Source organism: Panthera onca, chromosome D4 (genome assembly GCF_046562875.1).
Source record: "Panthera onca isolate mPanOnc1 chromosome D4, mPanOnc1 haplotype 2, whole genome shotgun sequence".
In the NCBI taxonomy this organism is placed as follows: Eukaryota; Metazoa; Chordata; class Mammalia; order Carnivora; family Felidae; genus Panthera; species Panthera onca.
The window spans coordinates 7,339,923-7,363,908 of record NC_138351.1 but is presented as its reverse complement, the minus strand read 5'-3'; the positions used below and the strand labels follow the sequence as shown (position 1 = coordinate 7,363,908).

At 35.7% G+C, this 23,986-nt stretch overlaps 1 protein-coding gene across 6 annotated transcripts in view; it reads left to right on the top strand.

Moving 5' to 3' along the window:
• Positions 1-21,083, top strand: part of JAK2 (Janus kinase 2) — a 120,817-nt gene extending 99,734 nt beyond the window's left edge. For 5 of the 6 annotated variants that reach the window (XM_078436068.2, XM_081790859.1, XM_060610194.3 and 2 more), the window contains 6 exons: positions 4,307-4,496; positions 5,325-5,449; positions 5,622-5,794; positions 14,436-14,553; positions 15,875-15,988; positions 16,445-21,083. In XM_078436068.2, the coding sequence (XP_078292194.1) occupies positions 4,307-4,496; positions 5,325-5,449; positions 5,622-5,794; positions 14,436-14,553; positions 15,875-15,988; positions 16,445-16,552 (828 nt within the window). In that variant the 3' untranslated portion in view covers positions 16,553-21,083. Of the gene's footprint in view, positions 1-4,306; positions 4,497-5,324; positions 5,450-5,621; positions 5,795-8,146; positions 8,518-14,435; positions 14,554-15,874; positions 15,989-16,444 lie in introns of those variants that run through there. The other variant, XM_060610198.3, reaches the window with a different exon arrangement.
• The last annotated feature ends 2,903 nt before the right edge of the window (positions 21,084-23,986 follow it).

Below are 23,986 nucleotides of genomic sequence, written 5' to 3'. Positions count from 1 at the left end.
AATGAATGTTCCAGACAGCAAAGTGTGTACCTTCACTATCTTTTGGCTATCTAAACCACTATCATGGTTCATGGGTTCGAGCCCCTCATCGGGCTCTGTGCTTACAGCTCAGAGCTTGAAGCCTGCTTTGGATTCTGTGTCTCCCTCTCTCTGCCCCTCTTCCACCTGCACTCTCTCTTTCTTTCCCTCTCTCAAAACTAAATAAACATTAAAGAATTAAAAATAAATAAAGTGATACAATAAATCTTAAAGTTTGATTTTTAGAATCAGAACTTACCTTACCCTAGATTCTGTCTGTGGCATTTGTGAGTCTCTCCCACGTCACCAGTTTTCTCTTCTTAAAACAAGTAAAAATATGTACAGACACACCTTTAAACTTTTAACTTAAGCATACTCCTAAATAAAAGAGAAAGAAATATTTGTGTTTAGTGTTTCCTTACATAGTGAGTGCCATATTAGTGTTATCTATGCCATAAAGATTTTCCTAAGATGTCTCCAGCTGTCATTAATTTTCCTCTTTTCTGGAAGCATATAGCATTCATACATTCATTGTCTCTCCACACAATTTAGCTTTTAATTTCAGTCCTTTGTTGTTTATTAGATCTTGGTGTATGGATATAATGAATATAATGAACGTATTTTAGCGATATGTGCTAGTATTTAAGAAAGAGACGTAACAAAGAATACATTAAAACATCGCTAATTTAGATGAGCAAGGAGGAAAGATCAGCCTATAGAATTATAAAGTATATTTTCTTTCTTAGAGTGACTTTTTTCCGGTTATGAAAGCGACATGTGTTTGTTGCAGAGTAATTGGAAAATACAGATGCATTTCTTTCACTTCAGTCTCTGTACACATACACACAAACTTTGCTTCAGAAGGGAGATCATTCTATATATACAATTTTCTCAGGGTGTCTGGGTGGCTCAGTCAGCTGAGCATCCTACTCTTGATCTTGGCCCAGGTCATGATGTCTTGCTGTGTGGGTTTGAGCCCTGTATTGGGCTCCATGCTGACAGTGCAGGGCCTGTTTGGGATTCTCTGTCTCTCTCCCTCTTTCTGCCCCATCCCTGCTTGCTCATGCTGTCTCTCTCAAATACATAAACTTTAAAAATTACAAAAAAAAAAAAAAAAAAAAAAAAAAAAAATTATATATATATATATTTCTCATTATTTTTCATTTGTTATATCAGGATTTTCCCATTATTAATATTCTTTTGAAACATAATTTTGTAAGTGAATATACTGTAATATATTTACAACATTCCCCATTATTGCAGCTTAAAGTTTTTTTCCTTTTGATTTTTAACATTTTTAGTTTTGTTTTAATTTAATTTTTTATTTTTTAAAATTTACATCCAAATTAGTTAGCATATAGTGAAACAATGATTTCAGGAGTAGATTCCTTAATGCCCCTTACCCACTTAGCCCATCCCCCCTCCCACAACCCCTCTAGCAACTCTCAGTTTGTTGTCCATATTTATGAGTCTCTTCTCTTTTGTCCCCCTCCCTGTTTTTTATAACATTTTTAGTTTTTTACACAGTTCTTTGGATTTAACATTATTTTAAACATAATGTAAATTGAGGAGACTGTAAGGGTGACATTTTCAAAATATATTTACAACCGTATGTATTTCTCAGTAATTTAGTTTGTAGGAAGTTAAAGGAAAAATGGTATGGTACTTAGTGGTAGCATTTTTTTTTTCAGTTTTAAAGTTTGTTTGTTTATTTATTTGTTTATTTTGAGAGAGAAGGAGAGAGAGAGAAAGCGAGCACGTGTGTGCAAGTGAATGGGGAAGGAGCAGAGAGTAAGGAGAGAGAGAATCCCAAGCAGGCTCCATAATGACAGCACAGAGTCCCAGGCAGGCTCAAAGCCAAGGAAGCAGAACCCTGAGATCGTGACCTGAAGAAACCAAGAGTTGGACACTTACCCGACTGAGCCACCCAGACTCCCCTAGTGGTAGTTTTTTAATGTAGATATTTTCTAGCTGCATTTGACAATATAATATTAATTTCATCTTCGCTTATTTGAAAGAATTGATTGTTCAGTGGTCTAGCTATTTGTATTGCCTTATTGAAGCAATCTAAAACACCATCTCTATAAAAGTGCGTATCACTTTTTCATTTTATAAAAGCACAGTTTTTGGTGTACTGCATTCTTTTATTCTTTTCAATTAGCAGCATGGTAAAAATATTCAAAGGAGTACTCAAGACTATTTCCATATTTTTTAAACCAACAGAAATAATGGTATATTTTAATATTCATAAAAAGAGTTAAGAAAATATTGTGAAAACTTTCTTCTGCTATCAGAATTCTAAAATGAGTATTTTTGTGATCTTTTATACTCACGTCCTCATATACTTATATTCTTTACTCGTCGCCTCAGTTAAAACCTAGCTTTTTGGAAATCCTCTTTATTACCTATTACTCTCTGATGCAGATCTGGGACACACAGATCTGGACCCTGCTGCTACTTTTCCAAAGTTAGAATCTCCAGCATCATATATAGTCCTATGTGAATATGGTTAGTCTCTCCTCATCATTGGCCAACATCTTGGTTGGTAATCCACATTTCAAGTACTTTTGGTACTCCTTGTTTTCATCTTCACCTTACTCCTGCTATTATTTGGGGCATCCATTGAATACCTTTTTAAATTTCCCAATCTCAATCTGTGAACATGTTAATGAGTGCACTTTGAATTCTGTAATCCCTTATAATAATCTTACTTATGGAATTCAGACCCTGAAATCTCCCTCTTGACTATAACTTCGTATCTTTAGACTCTTCCCAACACATACATCCTCCTTTGGTGTCTTTGTCATTGCCAGTGTCTTTGACCCTTTCTTGTCCCTGAAGCCTGTGAGCCACCTTCTAGATCCAACTCTCGTTTTCCAGAGGAGGTACACCTCCTGGTACAGCGGTTACACTCTGCTTCCGCTGCTATCCACAGTGCTGTCACCTTCCCTCCCGTGATTGTCTCTTTTAACTTTCCCCGTCATTTCCTAGTGCAGGAACAATAAAATTCTGAATTATTTTTTTTCTATTTGTGTTTTCAACTCTCGAACACTGTTAAGAAAGAAATCAGATCAATAAACATCAATAAATGTTTATTGTTTCCATTGCAAATTGATTTCCAACATTAGCTGGTACTTAGGACTGTTTTAATTGATAGTTCTTTTATTCTCCCTTATTTGATTTCTTGTGTGGTGCCTGCCCATTCCAAACATTTTCATTCTCTTCTGGTTTCCTGTCCTAAATCTTTCTTCCCACACAGTGTTTGCCTTTACCTTCTTCTTCCAAAAGAAAGTAGAGGCATTCCAAATTTAAACAGTGAGATTGATTTGTGCCTATCAAATTGACAAAGATTTAGAAATATTAACGATGGTTAGTGTTGGCAGGAATATGATAAAATTGACATTTTTTCCACTGCTTATTAGAGCTTAAATCTAGTGAAGGTGACCCCTTCAAAAGTGTCTGCTGCAGCATGTGTGAAGGACCTTTGAAATGTCCATATTCTTTCAACTGCGAGTTCCACTTTTAGCAAATAAATCAACCTTGTATTAGTCTGCTCAGGCTGCTGTAACAAAATACCATACACTGGGGGTTAAACCACAGATATTTATTTCTCATAGTTCTGGAGGCTGAAAGTCTAAGGTTAAGGTGCTGGCAGGGTTCAGTTTCTATTGCATACTCTCTTCTTGGCCTGCCTCCATATGGCCACCTTCCTGGCTGTGTCTTCATGTGGTAGAGAGCTCTGGTGTCTTTTCCTCTTCTTACAAAGGCACCAGCCATATCGGAGTAAGGCCTTACTTTATGATCACCTCTTCACAGTCTTCAAGTACCTGTCTTCAAGTACACTCCCACTGGTAGTTAGGGCTTATCATAGGAATTTGGGGGAAACACAGACCCTCAGTCCGTAACAGACCCTTCCTTGTTCCATCCAGCTCACTGACAGTGATATCAAAGGGTATATTGTGAAGAAGCAAAGATCATCCTGGAAATTAGTGATAGAGATTTAGGAATTATCTTGGCTTATCTTAATAAATCATGTTCATGATTTGTTTAAATGTTTGTTTGAAGTTGTTTATATTTCAGCCTATAATTCCTTTTGAAGAAATCAAATTTATAGATTTACTACCTACCTGTTGAAATATTATTTCCTTTTCTTATTCTGAAAGTTGCCTAATGTAAGCTTAGAGGTATGTCTGCTAATTCTAGCTACTGGAATTTCGCCTAATTAAACTTCATTAGTAATTTCTCTGGAAAACTTGAGATTTCTATCCTCTTGTGATGTGCCGTTTAGGGCAATTTTGGCAGTGTGGAGATGTGCCGGTATGACCCTCTACAAGACAACACTGGGGAGGTGGTGGCCGTGAAGAAGCTCCAGCACAGTACTGAGGAGCACCTGAGAGACTTTGAAAGAGAAATCGAAATCCTTAAATCCCTGCAGCATGACAACATTGTCAAGTACAAGGGAGTGTGCTACAGTGCTGGTATGTTGCCCATTGAAACCTAGTTTGAACTCAAGGTATGTCCTTGGCATCCTGGGTAATAGAAACCTATAATGTCTCAAGGTCTGGACTTCTAATATGCCAGTGACCAAGGAGAGAAGTGTTTATGCCACTGCAGATTGTGCTTGGTGATTGTAGGCTAGATGTTTGTTTATTTTTGAGGGTGTGGGGAAGGCAGAGAGAGAAAGAGAGCATCTCAAGCATGCTCTGACCTGTCCGTGCAGAGCCTGATGACAGGCTCGAACTCACAAACCGTGAGATCAGGGCCTGAGCCAAAATTAAGAGTTGGAGACTTAACTGACTGAGCCAACCAGGCACCCTTCTATGAAAATATTTTTAAAATTAGATACTTTTTGCTCATTACAGATGGGGAGAAAGGAAATTTTCATCAGCCTATTTGGGTTTGCAGAAAGGGTTACATAAGATTAAACCATAACTATTTTAAAGCTTCTTTTCAAAACTTTATTTATTTATTTTTTTATTTTTTTAAATATGAAATTTATTGTCGGATTGGTTTCCATACAACACCCAGTGCTCATCCCAACAGGTGCCCTTCTCATTTCCTCAAAAAATTAAAAATAGATCTACCCTGTGACCCAGCAATAGCACTGCTAGGAATTTACTCTAAACTTTTTGGTTCAAAAAGCTTGTGTTCTTAACTATTACATCACTTAATTTATAATCAAGTTTTGTCACCTTAGACTCAGAGTTTATATATTTTTAAGTCATTTTTATGTATGTTTGTTTTCTATTATTTAACAATAAAATGTGACAAAGTAAAATATTGTGTTCCCCTTTGTATGTTAAAAGGCCGGCGTAATTTAAGATTAATTATGGAATATTTACCATATGGAAGTTTACGAGATTATCTCCAAAAACATAAAGAACGGATAGATCATAAAAAACTTCTGCAGTATACATCTCAGATATGCAAGGTACTTAATATCCTGCCTATTTGTTGTAAGTAAAGAGAACATGCTAAAGTAATTGTTACAAAGTCCTCTAGAGTTTTTCTTTGATAATTAAGGAAAGATATAGAGGAAAGACCATTTAAATTATTTATCTTTGTAAAACTTAGCTGAAATAAAAATGTTATTTCATCCATAGGGCATGGAGTATCTTGGTACAAAAAGGTATATCCACAGGGATCTGGCAACAAGGAATATATTGGTGGAGAATGAAAACAGGGTTAAAATTGGAGATTTTGGCTTAACCAAAGTCTTGCCACAAGACAAAGAATACTACAAAGTGAAAGAACCTGGTGAAAGTCCCATATTCTGGTGAGTATATTTTAACGAAAATTTACTATTATTCATAGTTTATCATTTATATGTTTATAATAATAGCAAAAATTTATCATGCTTACATTGGGCTAAATGCATTTCATGGATTATCTCATCTAATCTCTACAGCAACCCTTGGAGAATATGTATTCTGTCCATTTTAAGCATATCTGAAGTGTAGACAGATTAAATAGCTTGCTCAAGGTCAAAAGACCAACAAATGGCAGAATTAGGATTCAAAACCCAGATAGTCTGTTCTCAGAATTTGTGCTTTTAAGTTTTCTTTTTTTTTTTTTTAATATTTTTTTTTAGTGTTTATTTTTGAGACAGAGAGAGAGTGTGAGTAGGGGAGGGGCAGAGAGAGAGAGAGAGACACACAGAATCTGAAGCAGGCTCCAGGCTCTGTGCTGTCTGTACAGAGCCCAATGTGGGGCTGGAACTCATGAACCGGGAGATCCTGACCTGAGCTGAAGTCAGACACTTAACTGACTGAGGCACCCAGGCTCCCCTAAGCATTCTTAACCATGATGGTGCTTTAATCTAGCATTAGCTGAACATTTTATAGCAATTTGAAGCTAAAGGTAGTTTTTTTAAGTTTATGTATTTTGAGAGATACAGACAGAAAGTGAGCGAGGGAGGGGCAGAGAGAGGGAGAGAGAGAATCCCAAGCAGGCTCCACGCTGTCAGTACAGAGCCCAATGCAGGGCTCCAACTCAAACTGTGAGATCATGACCTTGAGCCGAGACCAAGAGTCAGATGCTTATCCGACTGAGTCACCTAGGTGCCCCAAAGCTAAGGGTAATTTTTGATCTTCACTTAGAATTGTGAATTGTGAGGAGCATACAAACCTGATTTTTTATGTGGAGTACATTGTTGTTTTTATTGATTTGTGCTTCGATGCAAGGTCTTTTTTTATGTCTTAGTTCATTAATGGTGCATTTTGTTTCATAGGGATGAATCGCTGAAAATGTATTTAAATGTTTTGATTTGTGATAAAATCTAAATAGACTTTAATTCTGGTTTATTTATCTGCTAAAATAATACTATTAAGATTATGTTGTTTAAATCGGATGTTTCTGTTAAGGGATGGGTTTTGTTTTGGTTTTATTTGCATTTTTATGTTTTATTTACATTTTGGGTTTCTGACTTGCAAGTTAGAATTACTAATATAAACACTAAAACTGTCCATTTATGAAAATTTGAGATTCATCAGACTTATTAGAAATATATAGATTATTTAGTTAGCTACTGCTAAGTTCATTGCCCATCCATATCTGTTAGTTATCTTCATTTATTTTGTATCTGTAAATCTTACAACTTATCCCAGCTATTACAAATTGTTAGTCTGGAAGGAAATTAGGTAAGAAAACACAAGTGATTTAGAACAAATGGATTATTGCTGAGTGTGGAACCTACTTGAGATCCTCTCTCTCTTTGAAGAGAGGGGATCACTCTCTCTCTTTCTAAAGAAAAAAAAAAAAAGAATGGAAACTAGAAATACTGATTACTACTGAGGAATGTGATTAGGAGAGACTTCACATTTCACTTTATACACCCCAGTGTCATTGGAAATAAAATTAATGTGCATAAAAAAGGATGTGGTATATATGTGCAATGGAGTATTAGCCATAAAATCAATGAAATCTTGCCATTTGCGAGACGTGGATGGAGCTAGAGATTATTATGCTAAGTAAATAACTCAGAGAAAAACATATACCATATGATTTCATTCATGTGAAATTTGAGAAACAAATGAACAAAGGGAGAAAAAAAAGAGAGAGACAAACCAAGAAACATATTCTTATATGCAGAGAACACACAAATGGTTATCAGAGGGGGATGTGGGGGTTGTTAAATGCGTGATGGGGATTAAGGAGTGCACTTGTGATGAGCAGTGGGTGTTATATATAAATGTTGAGTCACCATATTTTACACTTGAAACTAGTATTACTCTAAGTTAATTAACTGGTATTAAAATAAAATCTTATTATACAGAAGAGTAATATTTAATGACATTGTGAGTATTTTAAAGAAAAGCCCTTATCTTTTAGAAATGCATACTGAAATAATTATGACTGAAATACTCTCATGTCCATAATTCACTTCATATCAATTCAATGGGGTAGAGATGGGGGGTGGCTAATAAAACAAGGCAGGAAATGAATGTCTATTGTTCTCTATTTGTGTATGTTTGAAATTTTTCATAATAATAACAGTTTTAAGGAATATCCTGGTGATATCATCATCTAATTATTTTTAGAGTATAAGGAAACTAGAAAATAAGACTCATCTAAACTTATCTGCTTTGGACATGTCCAGTGATACATGAATTTAATTCTTTTTTTCCAGGATGAGAAATTAAAGAAGTTAAATGGAATTAACTAGAAATCCATAAAGATTAGTTATATGGATTTTAAGCAGTTTGGGCATACTTAATAAATACAATCTGATAAACATTTATTAAGTTTCTACTGTTCCAAACACCATACAAGGAGCTTGGGATATGAAGATAGGGTCAGCATCAGAAAAGCAACAACAACAACAACAACAACAAACAACTGTGCCTGGTTACTAAGAAAACCGAACTAAAAAGGAAATGTTTGATGTGGCAGGCATATTCAGCCGACAGGTTCACTACGCATTATCCCTTCCCTTGCAGAGCTCATAGATAAAAAAAAAAAAAAAATCAAATGTGTGGTCAGTCATTGCAGTGTGGCCAGTCATTGCAATCATTATATCATAAGTGCAATAATGAAGAATATAATGGGAAAACATAAGAATGTGGATAATTCCCCTGAGGGTTTAATCAGAGAAAACTACAACCAGGAAGTGACATTTCAATTATTGATTAATAGTTTACCAGGTAGAGAAGAGCAAAGGTGTTCCCTGAGGAGGAAGACTAGAACTGGAGGGGCAGGGACTTGGAAGTGAGTGGCACAGTCCCAGAGCAAACGGGGAGTGATGGCGGCCGGAAAGGGATTGAGCCTGGTGCGCCGTGTTGATGAGTTCAAGCCTCATTCAGTAGACCGTGTGTAGGTAGGAAATTATAGGCCTCATCCAAGGGAATATCATGTTGAGATTCATATTTTAGGAAGATTCATATTTTAGTTCTCTGGTGGAGAACAGAAATTCTCAAAGTGTGGGGACACCAGGTTCTCGTTTTAGGGGGTCCAGGAAGTCAAAGGTATTTCCATAATAACACTAAGAGGTTATTTGTGTTTTCACTCTCATTGTTTCAACTAATAATGTAGAATAATTATAACAATATAAAGTTATGTGAAATTGTTCTCTCTTGTTTTCTCTCAAAGTATCTTTTTGTACTGAACTCACCTTTCTCTGTGAGTTATAAAGTGCCTGTATGATGAGATGAAGTGAGGTGGATGGCGTAAGCCTTGTGACGTGGCGTTAGGATCATCTGCATCTGGGCTGTGGTTAACCACTAGTTACTGAGACCCAAGAAAGCAAAACTGTGGATGAGGGGGGGGAACTAGTGTAAACTGAAATTAACTTTTAAATTTCCTGTGACCACAAAACTCAGAAGTATTTACATTTTTCTTCTGGGTTGGGTTATCATTGAAGTTATTATCAGGATACAGTATTCCAATGCAATATAAATAAATTACAAATTGGATAATTGTTTAAAGTTTTTTATTGGAAGCATTTCTTTTTTTTATGTTTATTTTTGAGAGAGAGAGAGAGCAAGCGAGCACGAACGAGGGAGGGGCAGAGAGAGAGGGAGACAGAGAGTCCCAAGCAGGCTCCAGGCTCCGAAAGCTGTCAGCACAGAGCCCTATGTGGAGCTTGAACTCAGGAACTGTCCTGAGCTGAAGTCAGACGCTTAACCGACTGAGTGCCCCAGGTGCCCCTGGAGGTATTTCTTAATAAGATAAATGGAGCTATTTTCCCCTCCGATTAGTTCATATATCCCTGTATGAATATTAATTTCTATCATGGGACCAGATTCAGCTTAAATTCTGTTTATTTTGCCTTTTTGTAGATGTGAACACTGAGAAAAGTTGTGTAAATAAGTATATAGGAATGGAAAGAGTTTTGTTATAACAATATTCATTTCTGTGACTCTTTCTGAGATAAGGAGCAAAAAAGTATACAATGAAGTACCATTAAAATTTATCTCTTACCTGGCAACTTCATTAAATCCGTTCTTTTTTTGAATTTTATTGAAAGTAAAGAATTAAACCACTTGATTTTCAAAAGTGAAATCATTAAAGTCATTCCTTTTCTCAATTTCTGGGAAGTATACTAAAAGTTTTTTAAAAATCTGACTTTATTGTTCAACTCTAGAAGTAAGTGTGTTAAAACTGTGAAATATTAGGGGCTCCTGGGTGGCTCAGTCTGTTGAGTGTCCGACTTCGGCTCAGGTCATGATCTCATAGCTCGTGAGTTCGAGCCTCACGTCAGGCTGTGTGCTGACAGTTCAGAGCCTGGATCCTGCTTCGCATTCTGGTTCTGTCTTCTCTCAAAAATAAAAATAAAACATTAAAAAGAAAAAACTGTGAAATATTATTTAAAAAAATAAATTGCAGGACACATGTGTGGAGGCATGTTTACAATAAAGCATATTCACCAGAGCACCTTCCTTTCAAGATTCCTTCTTTTCTAATTTTAAATATTCAGTTTCATACTTAATTTTGTATTTTTTGTTATAAAGAAAGGTCCCAAATTATGTAAGCTTTGGGCCCTCTATTTCTCCCTGCATGTCTGGAAAAATAAATCACAAGGGCAGCCAAGATAAGCTTAAGATGATACATATCCTATATAATTAATTTTATACTGTTATGAAAATAAGTCCTTTCTTATTACTTAGTTTGCAATAAATAATACAGAATAAAATGTAGCTAAGATTAGAATGTATGAAGTAATGTATATGGTAAAATGTTTATTATTCCTTTAGTAATTGTGTTGGGGAGACGTATGTATCAAACTGATGTTTGACTTTGGAGAAACATTAAATAAGTTAGTGTAAAAATCAGAAATAACATCATTTTTATCATGATCAGAATTTTCCTGTGTATTTAATGGAATGGAAAGCAATATACTGCCAAAAACTAATTAGGCCATTGGAATAGTTTTATTTTTATATTAGCAAGTGTTAAATGTTTTATATAATGAAATGAGACTGACTAAATTTTGTACAAATATTTCAGATGTATGAGTTGATAAAATAGGTTTTAACTAATTTATTGAGTAATGAACACTAAATCTGAAGTATTAAAGAGAACTCATACAGTTTTTATACATGAGATATAGCCATCATATCTTTTAAAGTTATAATTTCATGTAATCTTGCTATCTACATTGCTTTTGTTATTCAAAAGTGCTCTTTGTTTTAAGCTAACAACATGTTTTAGCTTGTCCTAAGTGTTGGTGTTAAGAACTGAAGGAGGGGCACCTGTATGGCTCAGTCGGTTAAGCATCCGACTTCTGCTCGGGTCATGATCTCACGGTTTGTGAGTTTGAGCCCCGCATCGGGCTCTGTGCTGACAGCTCAGGGCCTGGAGCCTACTTGAGGTTCTGTTTCTCTCTCTGTGACCCTACCTTGCTCACGCTCTGTCTCTCTGTCTGTCTCTCTCAAAAATAAATAAACATTAAAAATTAAAAATAAAGGAAAAATGCTCCTGCTAGAATATTTTTCTGTTGAAGCAGGCTTTTGGATTCATGGAGGATCCACGCTGAGCTGGAGCATGCTTAAGATTCTCTCTTTCTCCTGGGGTGTGCCTGGATGGCTCAGTCGGTTAAGCGTCTGACTCTGAATATTGGCTCGGGTTGTGATCTCATGGTCATGAGATTGAACTGTGCGTTGTGCTCTGTGTTGACAGCTTAGAGCCTACTTGGGATTCTCTTTCTCCCTCTCTCTTTGCCCCTCCCCTGCTTGGTCGGTCTCTCTCTCTCTCTCTCTCTCAGAATAAATAAACATTAAAAAAAAAATTCTTTCACTCTCCCCCTGCCCCTCTCCCCCATTCATATGAGTGCATTCTCTTTCTCGCTCTCAAATTAAAAAAAAAAAAAAAATCTTAAGATTTCCACCTGGGAAGTAAGCTAAATTGTTGATGGCATTCAATGCATAAGGAAAGTAAAATAACCAGCAGGTTTTGGAAAAGTGGGAATGGAGTTCTCTTTGCCTAAAGAATCTATTTAATATGGAAATGTTCAGTAAGTCGAAACACAAAAGAAAGTTCAAAAATATGGTTATAAATTTAGGAGACATTAGTATATAGGTGGATGAATATTATCTAATGGAAAGTTTTGACAAAAAGAGGTTTGATGATAGAACCTTGGGAAACCCTAACTTAGAAAATGGAGAAGGAAAGTGTTGGGGAAATATAATTAGAAATGAAATCTCCTCCCAATTCAGTAAACCTCTGCACAAAGATAGAAAAGAAAGTTTTATTAGTGAATAAGCTTTAATTAACCCTGAGTGTCATGTGCATCACACAAGTGATCTGCTAAGAGACTGTAAAGACAAGAAAGAAATCTCACCTCCTTCTGTGGCCAAGCAGATTCAACCCATTACGTACATGTTGTCAAGATAAACAATAGCTAGTCTTCAAGTAAGAGAACTTGACATCACACATAGTTTATCTTAAGTGACTATCTGTGTTAACTAATTGTCATCACCCACAGGACAGATAGACTTCTCATATTTTTATGGGAGGAGATAGTTTTGCAACTTGGAAGGAGGCACCTGCCGGAAGTTAAACTCTTACTGTCCCACAAAAACTGGGAGGTTGGGTGCTATTTCTTTGATGATTACGTTCCGGAGAGGTGGTTCCCAGGTTCTTGAGAAACATTTTTGGATCATACAGCTGGCAAGAGGCTTTTAAGCAAAGCTTTAAAAAAAAAAATTACCTATATTTCAAAAGACACAAAGAATTTACAATGATAAATTTCTAAAGTAAATGCTCTAAGAGGAGAAAGAGTCTTTTCCCTCATTTTCCACAGGGAGAATTGATTTTTTTTTCCTTTGTGATTTGTATTTATCCTTACATAAGTGATGGGAGAGAGGAAAACAGCCTTGGAGATGAGGGAGGAAATTGTAGACAGTGCTTTCATGAAAACCAAAGGAAGAGACTGTTTTGCAAATGTTGGGGAAATAGAATGTCTTCAAGAATGTTTTATTCCATTTGTGGGATAAAACTAACATACATTTAAAGATAAGAATTTTTTAAAAACTTACTATAGAATTAACCATGCTTTTTTATATATATTATCGACAATAAATACTATAGAAACTGAGTAACATGAGCTCATTAAGACCTTGAGTAGTCAGAGAAGGATCTGTGGAAGTGAGGAAGCTTAAATCGGATTTTGAAGGAGGTATTAAACTTGCATAATTCATATAGTTAATCTCACCAGTCTAAAACAGATCTTTGTCGCTATCTTCTGTAATAAGGATAACTTAACAATGGAACCATGATATTCACATTCCATTAGCCCAAATCCTCCCTTGGATAGTGTTGAGACTTGAGTAGACAATGACACTGTTTTCCCCAGTGACTTTGCTTCCTTCTCCCACCACTTTTTTTTTTTTTAAGTTTATTTATTTTGAGAGAGAGAGAGAGCGTGAGCAGGGGAGAGGGGGAGAGAAGGAGACAGAGGATCCAAAGCGGGCTCTGTGCCAAGAGCAGAGAGCCTGATGCAGGGCTCAATCTCAGGAACCGTGAGATCATGATCTGATCTTATCATGACCAGAGCAGAAGCTGGATGTTCAACTGACTGTACCACCCAGGCACTCCTCCCTACCCCCTTCTGATTAACAGGTGCTTATATTAATAGCTTTTAGTCTTGTTCCAGTTTAGAAGCTTTTTTTTTTTTTTTCCAGTTGGAAACTTATCTCGATTCATTTCAAGTTTTAGCTTGCAAAGAGCAGCTTATTTTATTTTTTTTAAATTTCAGTACCTGGAAGGTACTTAGCAGGTACTTTAGAGTTCCAGGAAGGTACTTAGTTATCTTTGTTTGGCAGTTTCCCAAGACCATCCGCAGGCTTGATGATTCACTAGGAGGACTCCTAGGACTCAGCATACAGTCATATTCATGGCTGTGATGCGTTTCAGAGAACAGATATAAAGTAAAATCAGTGAAGGGAAAAGCCATCTGAGGCAACAACCTGGAGGAAAACACAAACTTTCAAGGGTCCTGTCCCAGAAAAGTCACACGGGACACATGTAATTCTCTGCCTGGCATGTACCACAATTCCAGACTGCCAGAAGGAAGGCAGGTGTTCATTGTAAACCATATTGTTTGCAGAAACATTTCAGGCACAGTGAGCCTCCCTTACCATTTAAGAGCTGCGGCAGCCCTTCAGAAATCTAGTTCCCAGGCGCCAGTCACTTGTCAACCTTGCAAACGAGCGTTTTTGAGGATGGCAGCTTTAGGCCTACTTATGTTAACTTTTCTTTATACCCTTTTTAATCCAACGATTTTCAGGTTAAATTTAGAGTTGGCATATCACATAATTTTTTTTTCTTTAACGAAGTCTAGTTCATTACATTCGTTGTACAGCGTAGTGATTCGACAAGTCTGTGTTACACTGTGCTCACAAGTATAGCTACCATCTGTCACCATACAGTGCTATTATAATTCAAGAAACTGTCTTATAAATGCTTTCCATACATTATAGGTATGCTCCAGAATCACTGACAGAGAGCAAGTTTTCTGTGGCTTCAGATGTTTGGAGCTTTGGAGTGGTTCTGTATGAACTTTTCACATACATCGAGAAGAGTAAAAGTCCACCAGCGGTCAGTGTGCTTTTTATTTACCGTCGGCTCTTTTTAACATGGGAAAAGCTTCTCCCAGAGAATAATAGTAAGCTTAGGACTCATTTTATACCCTCTTATTGGTGATTTGAAGACAACATCCAACAAAACAACCCTAAACTTGTTCATTAAATTAACTTGCATTTTCAAAAGGTTTTTAGTAAACCTAATTAATTGATTCATTCCAGAAGTTATTGAAAAAGTTAAACGTTTAAAAATAGTTTTCCCTGTCTATTCTATATTTTTTTAATAAAGGATAATTAAAAAAGGAAAATATCAGAAACTATATCCTTACAATAAAATGCTATCCAAAAGTTCGAAATCGTATTTGTGGTAAATATTTACTAATATAAGTAAATATCCATGCTATAGTTCCTTTCCATTTTTCCATTTTTCAGTTCTTTTCCATTTTTCAGTCTTCTAAGTAATACTTCAATGAACATAGTGAACATTGTTATATATAAATATTTATCTCTTATCACCTTAGAATAAAAGTGTAATTGTAAGTAAAAGATTAGGAACTCTTTCAAAGGTTTTTGATTATTTCACAATGTTTTTCAGAAAAGCTATACCAGATTGTACTCCGAATAACAGTGCATAAGAGCATACATTTTATCATTTGCTAGTATTTTATGCAGTTTTATCAAATTGATAGAAGTTATAGTTATTTGATTTTAATTTGTATTTCTCCCATTAGTGTGATTGAGTACATAGTTTTTGGGTATTTGAAATCAGTATATGTGTGTGTGCATTATCTCATGTGCTTTTGCCCTTTATTATGTTAGTAATTTTTCTTACCAGCTTGTAAGAATTCTCTGTATTTAAATAAGCGATGCGTTTGTTGTAAATGTTTCTCTAGCTCATAGTTCAGACTTTAATTTTAGGAATTTTGTACATACGAGCATTTTATCTCCATTGCATTTATGCTTAAATATTCATTCTGTGTTCTTTTTATTATGTTCTCTTTTACAATCTAAATTTTATTTCAGCTGAAATATAATATGATGTGTTAAGACAACTATCAAAAAACCAAAGTAAACATCCTTTAGTTCACTTCTTTTGGGCTCTTCTCAGGGAATTTGTGTCAAATATATTATAGTTATGGAAATGGCACTGTCTTTTCTGAAATATGACTAAAAGGAAGGTTTGATCTTCAAAATAATCTGTTTTTAAAAGGTTTCAAACATATAGTAAAACATACATATACAGAATTTTTCACATTTACTAGAAGTTGAGAAAGAATTCTGGTTCACATTAAATATACCAAAAAAAAAACTTATTGAAAAGTGGATTTATATTGCAGGAATTTATGCGTATGATTGGCAATGACAAACAAGGACAGATGATTGTGTTTCATTTGATAGAACTCCTAAAGAATAATGGAAGATTACCAAGACCAGATGGATGCCCAGATGAGGTAACAAAAAAAAAAAAAAAAACAACATTTTTTTTTGAGAGAGAAGAGCCCGTGTTTTCAAGAGGCGGAGGGGCAGAGGGAGAGGGAGAGGGAATCTTAAGCAGGCTGCACTCAGCCTGGAGCCTGAAGTCAGCCTCAGTCCCACACCCCGGGATCATAACCCACACCAAAATCAAGAGTTGGATGCTTAACTGACTGAGCCACCCAGGCGCCCCCCGCAAAACATTTTTTATCCACATTCATCAGATGTTTTCATTCCCTTTTCACAAGGATTTCACGTCACTTGATGACATTTAATTTGCTAAGCTTTTGGATAATCATATGACTGTGGATCTAGGCATAGCCATGACATAAGCCTACATAGGAAAATTAAGCTAGTTCTCCGTTCATGTCTTCATCAATTAAAAGATGGCACCTTGTGTTCATTATAATTTTGGTTTACTTTCTCTTTTATAGATTTATTTGATTATGACTGAATGCTGGAACAATAATGTAAATCAGCGCCCCTCTTTTAGAGACCTAGCTCTTCGAGTTGATCAAATAAGGGACAACATGGCTGGATGAAAGAAATGAACTTCGCTCTGAGACCAAAATAGACTTAACAGAACAAAGTTTTGTATTTCACATTACTGTGGACTATTATTACATATACAATTATTATGTACATCATGATGCTAGCCAGCAAAGATGTGGAAATATCTGTTCAAAACTTGCAAAATTTAGTTTTTCTTCACGAGGACATCAGTAAAAGACATTGATGAAAAGACCTTAGCAAAGAATTTTATAAGCAGTTTCACAGACCCAATCAATCAGTTAACATCACTTTTCTCTGGCAAAAGAAAAAAATAGACTTTTTTGAACTCAGAATTTTGAAAGATGAAAAAATTGTAATGTAAATTTTGCAATGTTGAAGATGCGCAGAATACATATGTACAGTTTTTACCACAGTGAATGTATAATACCTTGGCATCTTGTGTGGTGTTTTACACAAGGGCTGGTGTTCATTAATGTTTTCTAATTTTTCCATAGTTGACCTACAATAACATCACTATACAAATTATAATGCTCAGATAATTGAATAAGCACCTTGTGTTCTTGTTCATTTATATCACTGGCCAGCAATATAAGCAGATGTACACTTTTAGCTTGTAGTTCTATGTACTGTAAATATTTTTCAAAGCAAAGGGAACAAATATTTAGTTTCACTTGTGTAGGAAGTTTCCCCGACCCTAAAGAATACATTTTGAAATGGAACAAGTTTACAAAGATACAACACAATCTATTTTCTTATTTGTCTCCCTTGTATTTGTTTGTGGTAAGTGTGTTTTTAAAATAGAATTATCTCCAAGTTTTTCTAAGACTATAGTGAATAGTTTTCTTTAAAAATTTTGAGATCACAATGTGAGGAATATTGTCATCCGTTTAGCTCTTGGCTGCTAATAAGATTCTTCAATCCCTGGGACTTTGGTCATGCATTAAATTGAAGCATAAGCCATAAAATAGATTGTTTTTTAAATGTATATGCTTATTGAGATGCCTGATAGGTTAGGATTTTTTTTTTTTTTTTTTTGCTAAAGAATATTTTAGGGATTTCAGAAATCCTTGAAGACATTTCCTTTTGTTAGAGATTCTTATATACAAGGGAGAAATGAGAATAAATTGGTGAAAAAGTATGCTTGTTAACTTTATTCAAGAATGCCAGTAGAAAATTCATAATGTATGTGTCTAAGAAGAATGAGAGTATACATGTAAGTGTTGGTTGTTGTCGTCCTTTGTTTTAGCGCTACTCCTCTTTAGACACTGTACGTAAGGAGTGTGGTATGGTAGAGGGGCAGTCTGTGTGTGTTATTTATACCAAGTTTAAAATACTTAGTATTTCAGTTAAAAAGAAAATAGTTTCTTACTTTATTTTCAGTGGTATACGCTATTTTTTTTAAACTTGTACTTAAGGCTTTGGATTATCTATTTTTTGGAGCTGGCTTTGAAATGCAAATTATATAAGAAAATGCCTCATACATAAAGTTTGAAATTTTTTGGTGGGAAGGAAGAAAAGGGAAGAAATGCTTTTTACATTATCTTTAAAGCATTTTAGTGGTAACCAAATGCAGAAAACATCTAAAATGATAGTATATTAGATTTTAAAAGATTTCTGATATCGTGATGAAAGTTGAATATGATTTTTATTTGTAGACTCCTCAAGGACCTGTGTACATAATGCAATTAAGAGATCCCCCATGCTGCTACTTTATAAGTCACAAGTAGCACATCGTATAATATGCTTGATTTCGGAAACTTAAGTGCTGAAAAGTGGATTTTTAAAGGTTTATAACATTTTGGTTGTTTTTAAAAACAAAGGTATTAACTAGATTGCTTTAAATTTTTCTTTCTTAATGTTTCACTTTTTAGTTTTAGGGAGAGTAATCCCATATAAACATTCTGAAGTTTTTAGAGTGGGATGACTACCTTATTATAAAATTCTGAGTTTGCAAGAGAATTATTATTCACTGAGGATTTGCAGTGTTTAAATTTTTATTCTGGTTATACATAAAGAGAAATTAACCTGCACCTGTTCAGTTGGTTCTGCACAAGAAATAGGTAAGTAATTATTGTATCAATTAATGCCAAAATGTTTCTTCAAATGAATATTCTTAAGAAATGAGGATAAAGGTCTTCTTAGATTTCTACAATTCTGTAATTATTGCAGTATATTAAGTTATGTAGTCTTTATATAAATCATTCGATACGTCCATGGCTCCTTACTTTGGGAAATAGTGATCGTTTCACGTCACCTATGTATATGCTGCCAGTAATACTATAACTTGCTGTGAAAGAGTGCTTTCTCATGACTCAAGACTTCTGCTTCAAAGTCGAGTGAAATTTTTATCACAACTATAACTTCTGATGTTTAAATTTTATTTAAATAGTTTTATTATGGAGTAGACATAAGGAAATACCTACAGTTCTAAACCTGGGGAGCCATTCTCCATGGGGTGGCATTACGTGGTCACTTTATTGAGACTGTGTTATTTTCTTCATCGTGCATTTAGCATGTTCCTACAAAACTGAAATACCGACGTAATAAATATTCCGAAGTTATTTTCTTTTGTATTGTCACCTAACCAAGGAAGTGGGGCGCACACCCTGATTTAGGGATATGCAGAGAAAGCCTTTCATCGTAGTAAACATATCTTTCAATTTTTTAAGAAGCACTTCCTAAGACTGCTATCAACTACTCTGTGCTCTTTATGACCATTTCTGTATCCACTCCAGTTCTGGTATTTAAATTATTTCTAATGAAAGTTTTTCTAATTTTTCAGTACCACTTATTACAGATCTTTGGGTTTTCTGTATTAGAATAAGTAATAACAGTAAGCATAAGTCAGCAGGATTAGCCAGACAAAAGGGTGGGTTATATGTGACACGCTTCATTCTATTTGAGAAAAATATCACAGTACGGATCTGAGAAAATACTTGGCGTTTACTCCCAGATTTGGGTTGGTTGTACTTAATTTCAAGATAACTAGCACTAAGTGTTTCATGATGCTGACAGTAACATTCAGAGAGATTTCAGAATGACAAGAGAATTTTAAAACTTTCATATTAATCAAATTTATGTGATATGCATATCATATAGCCTTTAACTCTTCATATGAATCAAATTTTTAGTAAAATGCGCATTATAGCCTAAATATTAAATTACCTAATTTTGTGATTTATCAATTTTGTTTTACTTTATTACTGTGTATTATTTTTTAGGTTAAGAAGTTAATTTCTATTGTATTTATGCCATATGGGATTGCTTGGGTGGTGCAGGCCCTAGAATACTGTTCTTTTTCAGTCTTCCAAACCTATAAGGAAATGCCTTATTTCTAACTGAAACACCAGTCTTTATTAATATGGTTTTAAAAGTGGTTAACGATCATTATTCCATCATAAGTCCTTTCTTTGCATAGCAGATTGCTTAACATCCTGTTTTTTTAATGTAACTATAGCAGGTTCATAAAATAAGCATTAGAAGAGCTTTGAGAGGGCCTCTTCCAGTTTTCCATATTCTTCGATTGCGTGAATGGTTTTAATTTTAATACTTGCCTAGGAAGCACGCCTATAGATGCTATTTACTGGGGTCAAGCAGGTCGGTTTCGAGCAATGTGAACAGAAGCATAGCTCTTAGATATGACTCTTGGTAAATAACAGTAAACAGACTGAGGTCACAAGGCAAAGATGCTATAGCAAGATATGACCGAGACAGCAGGCAGGTGAGAATGCAGATCGTCAGCACACGTGAGAAGACATTATCAGAACCAGTGCTAGAAAGACAAGTGAAAAGTATACAGTAGGAAAATCTTTTGATCAGTTGCCCTTTCAAGTACAGCTGTATACACAGATGAAAATGTTTAGATGCTTTTCACACACAAAAGATAATTAGGTGGGTAGTATTTTTAATGAAAAGGCTTAGGTTCTTTTAAATGCTTGGAGTGTATATGAATCTCTGAATGTGAATTTTCCAGTAGCATGTATAATATTGTGAGTCAGAATTTATTCACTAGAATTAAAAATATTAGAGATTAAGGAAATTCTAGTAAAGAAAATAAAATGAGAAAGATAAATCTAATCCTTAAGGCACTCAGTTGTGAAAATATGTACTTGAAATTTTCTTTTTTGACTACTTGAAATACACAGATGATACTTTCTTCTTCTGCATAATAGTTTTGTTGAAGGTTGCTATAACAGTGAATCTTTATAGCTATCTCAAATTTTACGTACATTAAAACAAAGTTTATTATTTTATGTCCTTAGTAACTTTTAAGACCCCTCAATGTTTGGTTGGAGAAAAAAGGAAGATTGTTTACAGAATCAAAGACTTCATTTTGATTCTTAGGAACAAATAACTGCACCCTCTAACACTTTTAATTTGCATAACCAAGGTGTCTAAGCCCTTGATCTGCAAGCTGCTGGTGGCCCAAAGCTAAATGCCGAATGGGAAGTGGTTTGTGTTAAATGACTGCGCTTACTGACTACTGTTCAGAAAACACTTTAAAAACAAAATAACAGTCACTATTTCCTAGAAATCCTGCCAGAACGTTTCTTTTTTTTTTTTTAAACAGGAAAAAACCAGAAGTTTAATAACATGTACGCCTCCAATATACGTGAGATACCCAAAAGAACTAACTTCCCAAATAGGCCAGGCTCTCACTTGAGTACCTTCTTCAGCTAAACAGGAGTAAGGTTGCTATGATGTAGAGTCATCTTTGTCTTTCTGGTAAGGAAAATACCCTTACTAATGGAGATTTCCCATATAAAAGAGCTTTCACTAGATTTCCAGAGCTTTTGCTGTATATCCTGTTTCTTAAAAATGATCAGCTCAAAATAATCCTTATGCCAAAGAAGCGTATTTTGCGGTGCCATAGTCTGCTTCCTTTCGGGTCTGCCTTTGAAATTTCAGATTCATTTTATAGTCCAGAAGCTGAGTTGATTGATAGATTGCTCTATAGTTTCACTGAACTAGTCTCAGTCTTTTTTTGGTGGGGGCGGGGGGAGAAGGAGTCAATGCAATGGCCAGTCTTGATTGGAAAGAAAAAAGTTCACAGCACACACCTATAAGTTAGTGCTTATAAGGGGTTCCACAGCCAGGGCATTTGCTAGGCTTTGCCTCTGTGCAGCCAGAACCAGATGAGGGCACTGTTGTCCTCTTCACAGATGCTTGTTGGTGATAGATGGGACTAAATTAGGGTGTTCCTTGGTGCCTGAAGCTGCCTTTGGGGCTAGCATATTGTACGGGTCCAGTGCCTTCTGTGCAGCCATCATGACCTCCCTCTCTAGCCTAGTAGCCTGCTCATCATCTGTAGGAACACCACCTCCAGATGGCACGGAGCACACCGTGGTGACTCCCTTGGGACCACAAGTCCTGAGGGCCTGGGCGGCACCTTGAAGCCATGATGCCTGCTACAGACAGCAGCGCTTTCCTCAGTCTTGAGAATAGATTAGATTGGTTAAAAAGTTGGGTCTCATTTCAGGAGGAGGTGGCGCAGGTGAGATCTCAGTTAGGCCTCCATGGTGCAAGCAGGTATTTAAATAAGAAGAAGCATTTCCTTTAACAGCTTCTGCCAGTTTTCCAGGATACTTATCTGCAGGCTCCAGAGGGAATGTCCCATCATGAGTCACTAAACTGTAGGGGAGGAAAAGAATTTCCCTCTCCCTTCTAGGTTCTTGGGTGAGATCCCACCACTATTAAAAAAAAAAAAAAAAAGTTAACAGGAGAAAAACAACAGTTTAATAACATGTATACCTCCTGTAAACATGGGAGAAACCCAGGAAAACTATCCCAGACTATCTCTCTTTTAAAAGAATTTTTTTTTAATGTTTATTTATTTCTGAGAGAGAGACAGAGTGTGAGCAGGGGAGGGGCAGAGAGAGAGGGAGACACAGAATCCAAAGCAGGCTCCAGGCTCTGAGCTGTCGGCATAGAGCCCAATGCAGGACTTGAACCCACAAACCATGAGATCATGACCTGAGCTGAAGTCGGATGCTCAAGTGACTAAGCCACCCAGGCGCCCTGCCTCTCTCTCTTTAAAAAATGTTTTAAATCCATGTTTCAATCAGGAATTTTGAGGATAGTATGAATCTCCTGGTATCACTTCTTTTCCTTTCTGTTATTGGTTAAGTGCATTGCACCTTGTTGAGTAGGAGTTACTGATAATATGAGTAAAGGTATTGTTGACAGGGAAAACGGAAGCTGAACCCTGCCTTTTTATTAAAGGACTTGGATTGGGGCGCCTGGGTGGCTTAGTTGGTTGAGCATCCGACTTCAGCTAGGTCTCATGGCTCGTGAGTTTGAGCCCCATGTCGGGCTCTGTGCTGACAGCTCAGAGCCTGGAGCCTGATTTGGATTCTGTGTCTGCCTCTCTCTCTGCCCCTCCCCCACTCACTCTGTCTGTCTGTCTCTAAAATAAACAAACATTAAAAAAAAAAAATTAAAGGACTTGGATTGAATGTTAGATTCCAAAACTCTGAGTATACCATTGTAATTCCTAAAAGAGGCCCCATGTCTTTCCCAAACTACTATTACAGAGAAAGAAATTTCTTTTTTTTTTTTTTAATTTTTTTAAACGTTTATATTTATTACTGAGAGACAGACACAGAGCGTGAGCGTGTATATCACTTCAGATCTCCCTACCTATGTACTCACTTATCAGTACTAACACTGCAAGCTACCTACAACTTTCAAGTTGCATCAAGTAATTCATGTTAATAGTTGTAGTAGTGAAGCCATCACCTCTTAAGTGACTTGGTAAAATCCTAAATCCCACTTATGTATTGAGAATAGAGAATAAAATATGGATACGGGCAAAGGAATCCTGGATAGCCTTATGTGAAGATGAATCACAATGGTATATCAACTTAGAATTCTCTGTTAAATAAACATTCAAACAAAGCCGAGATAAAAAAAATTTAGTGACGCTGAAGCTCTGAGGATATTATCCGTAATCATGGTGTTTTCAGGGAACCCAGTTTGATGTGGCCCCAATCTCAGATAGCAAGGAACCATAAGAAGGTATCTTGGGCCTGGATTTAGTATGAGAGTTAAGGTTTCATATACTGCTTCTCTTTAGAACACGCTTTTTCAAGAGCTGTCACCTCTAAGAGGGTGAATATTGGTATTGGAAGATGAAAAGTCTTACTCTTTTTAAGTTTAGAAAATACATGCAGCACATAAACATACGCAGTGCTTTTAAAATTTCATGGTGGAGAAAATGAGGGAGAAATATTCCAAATAGTGTATCTGAACTAACAATTAGCTGGCATGTGATCTTTCTAAAAAGTCATGTGATTTTAACCTGAGTTGAAAGATTTTCCTTAACAGATACAAAACTTTGGTCTTCTTCAGTTGGAGATAAATCCCTGAGTATCATTTTGTTGTCTTGTCTTTTACATTTCACAATAAGTCAATCAGATATAATAATCCTGTTAAAAACTTAATTTAACATAGCATATTTTGAT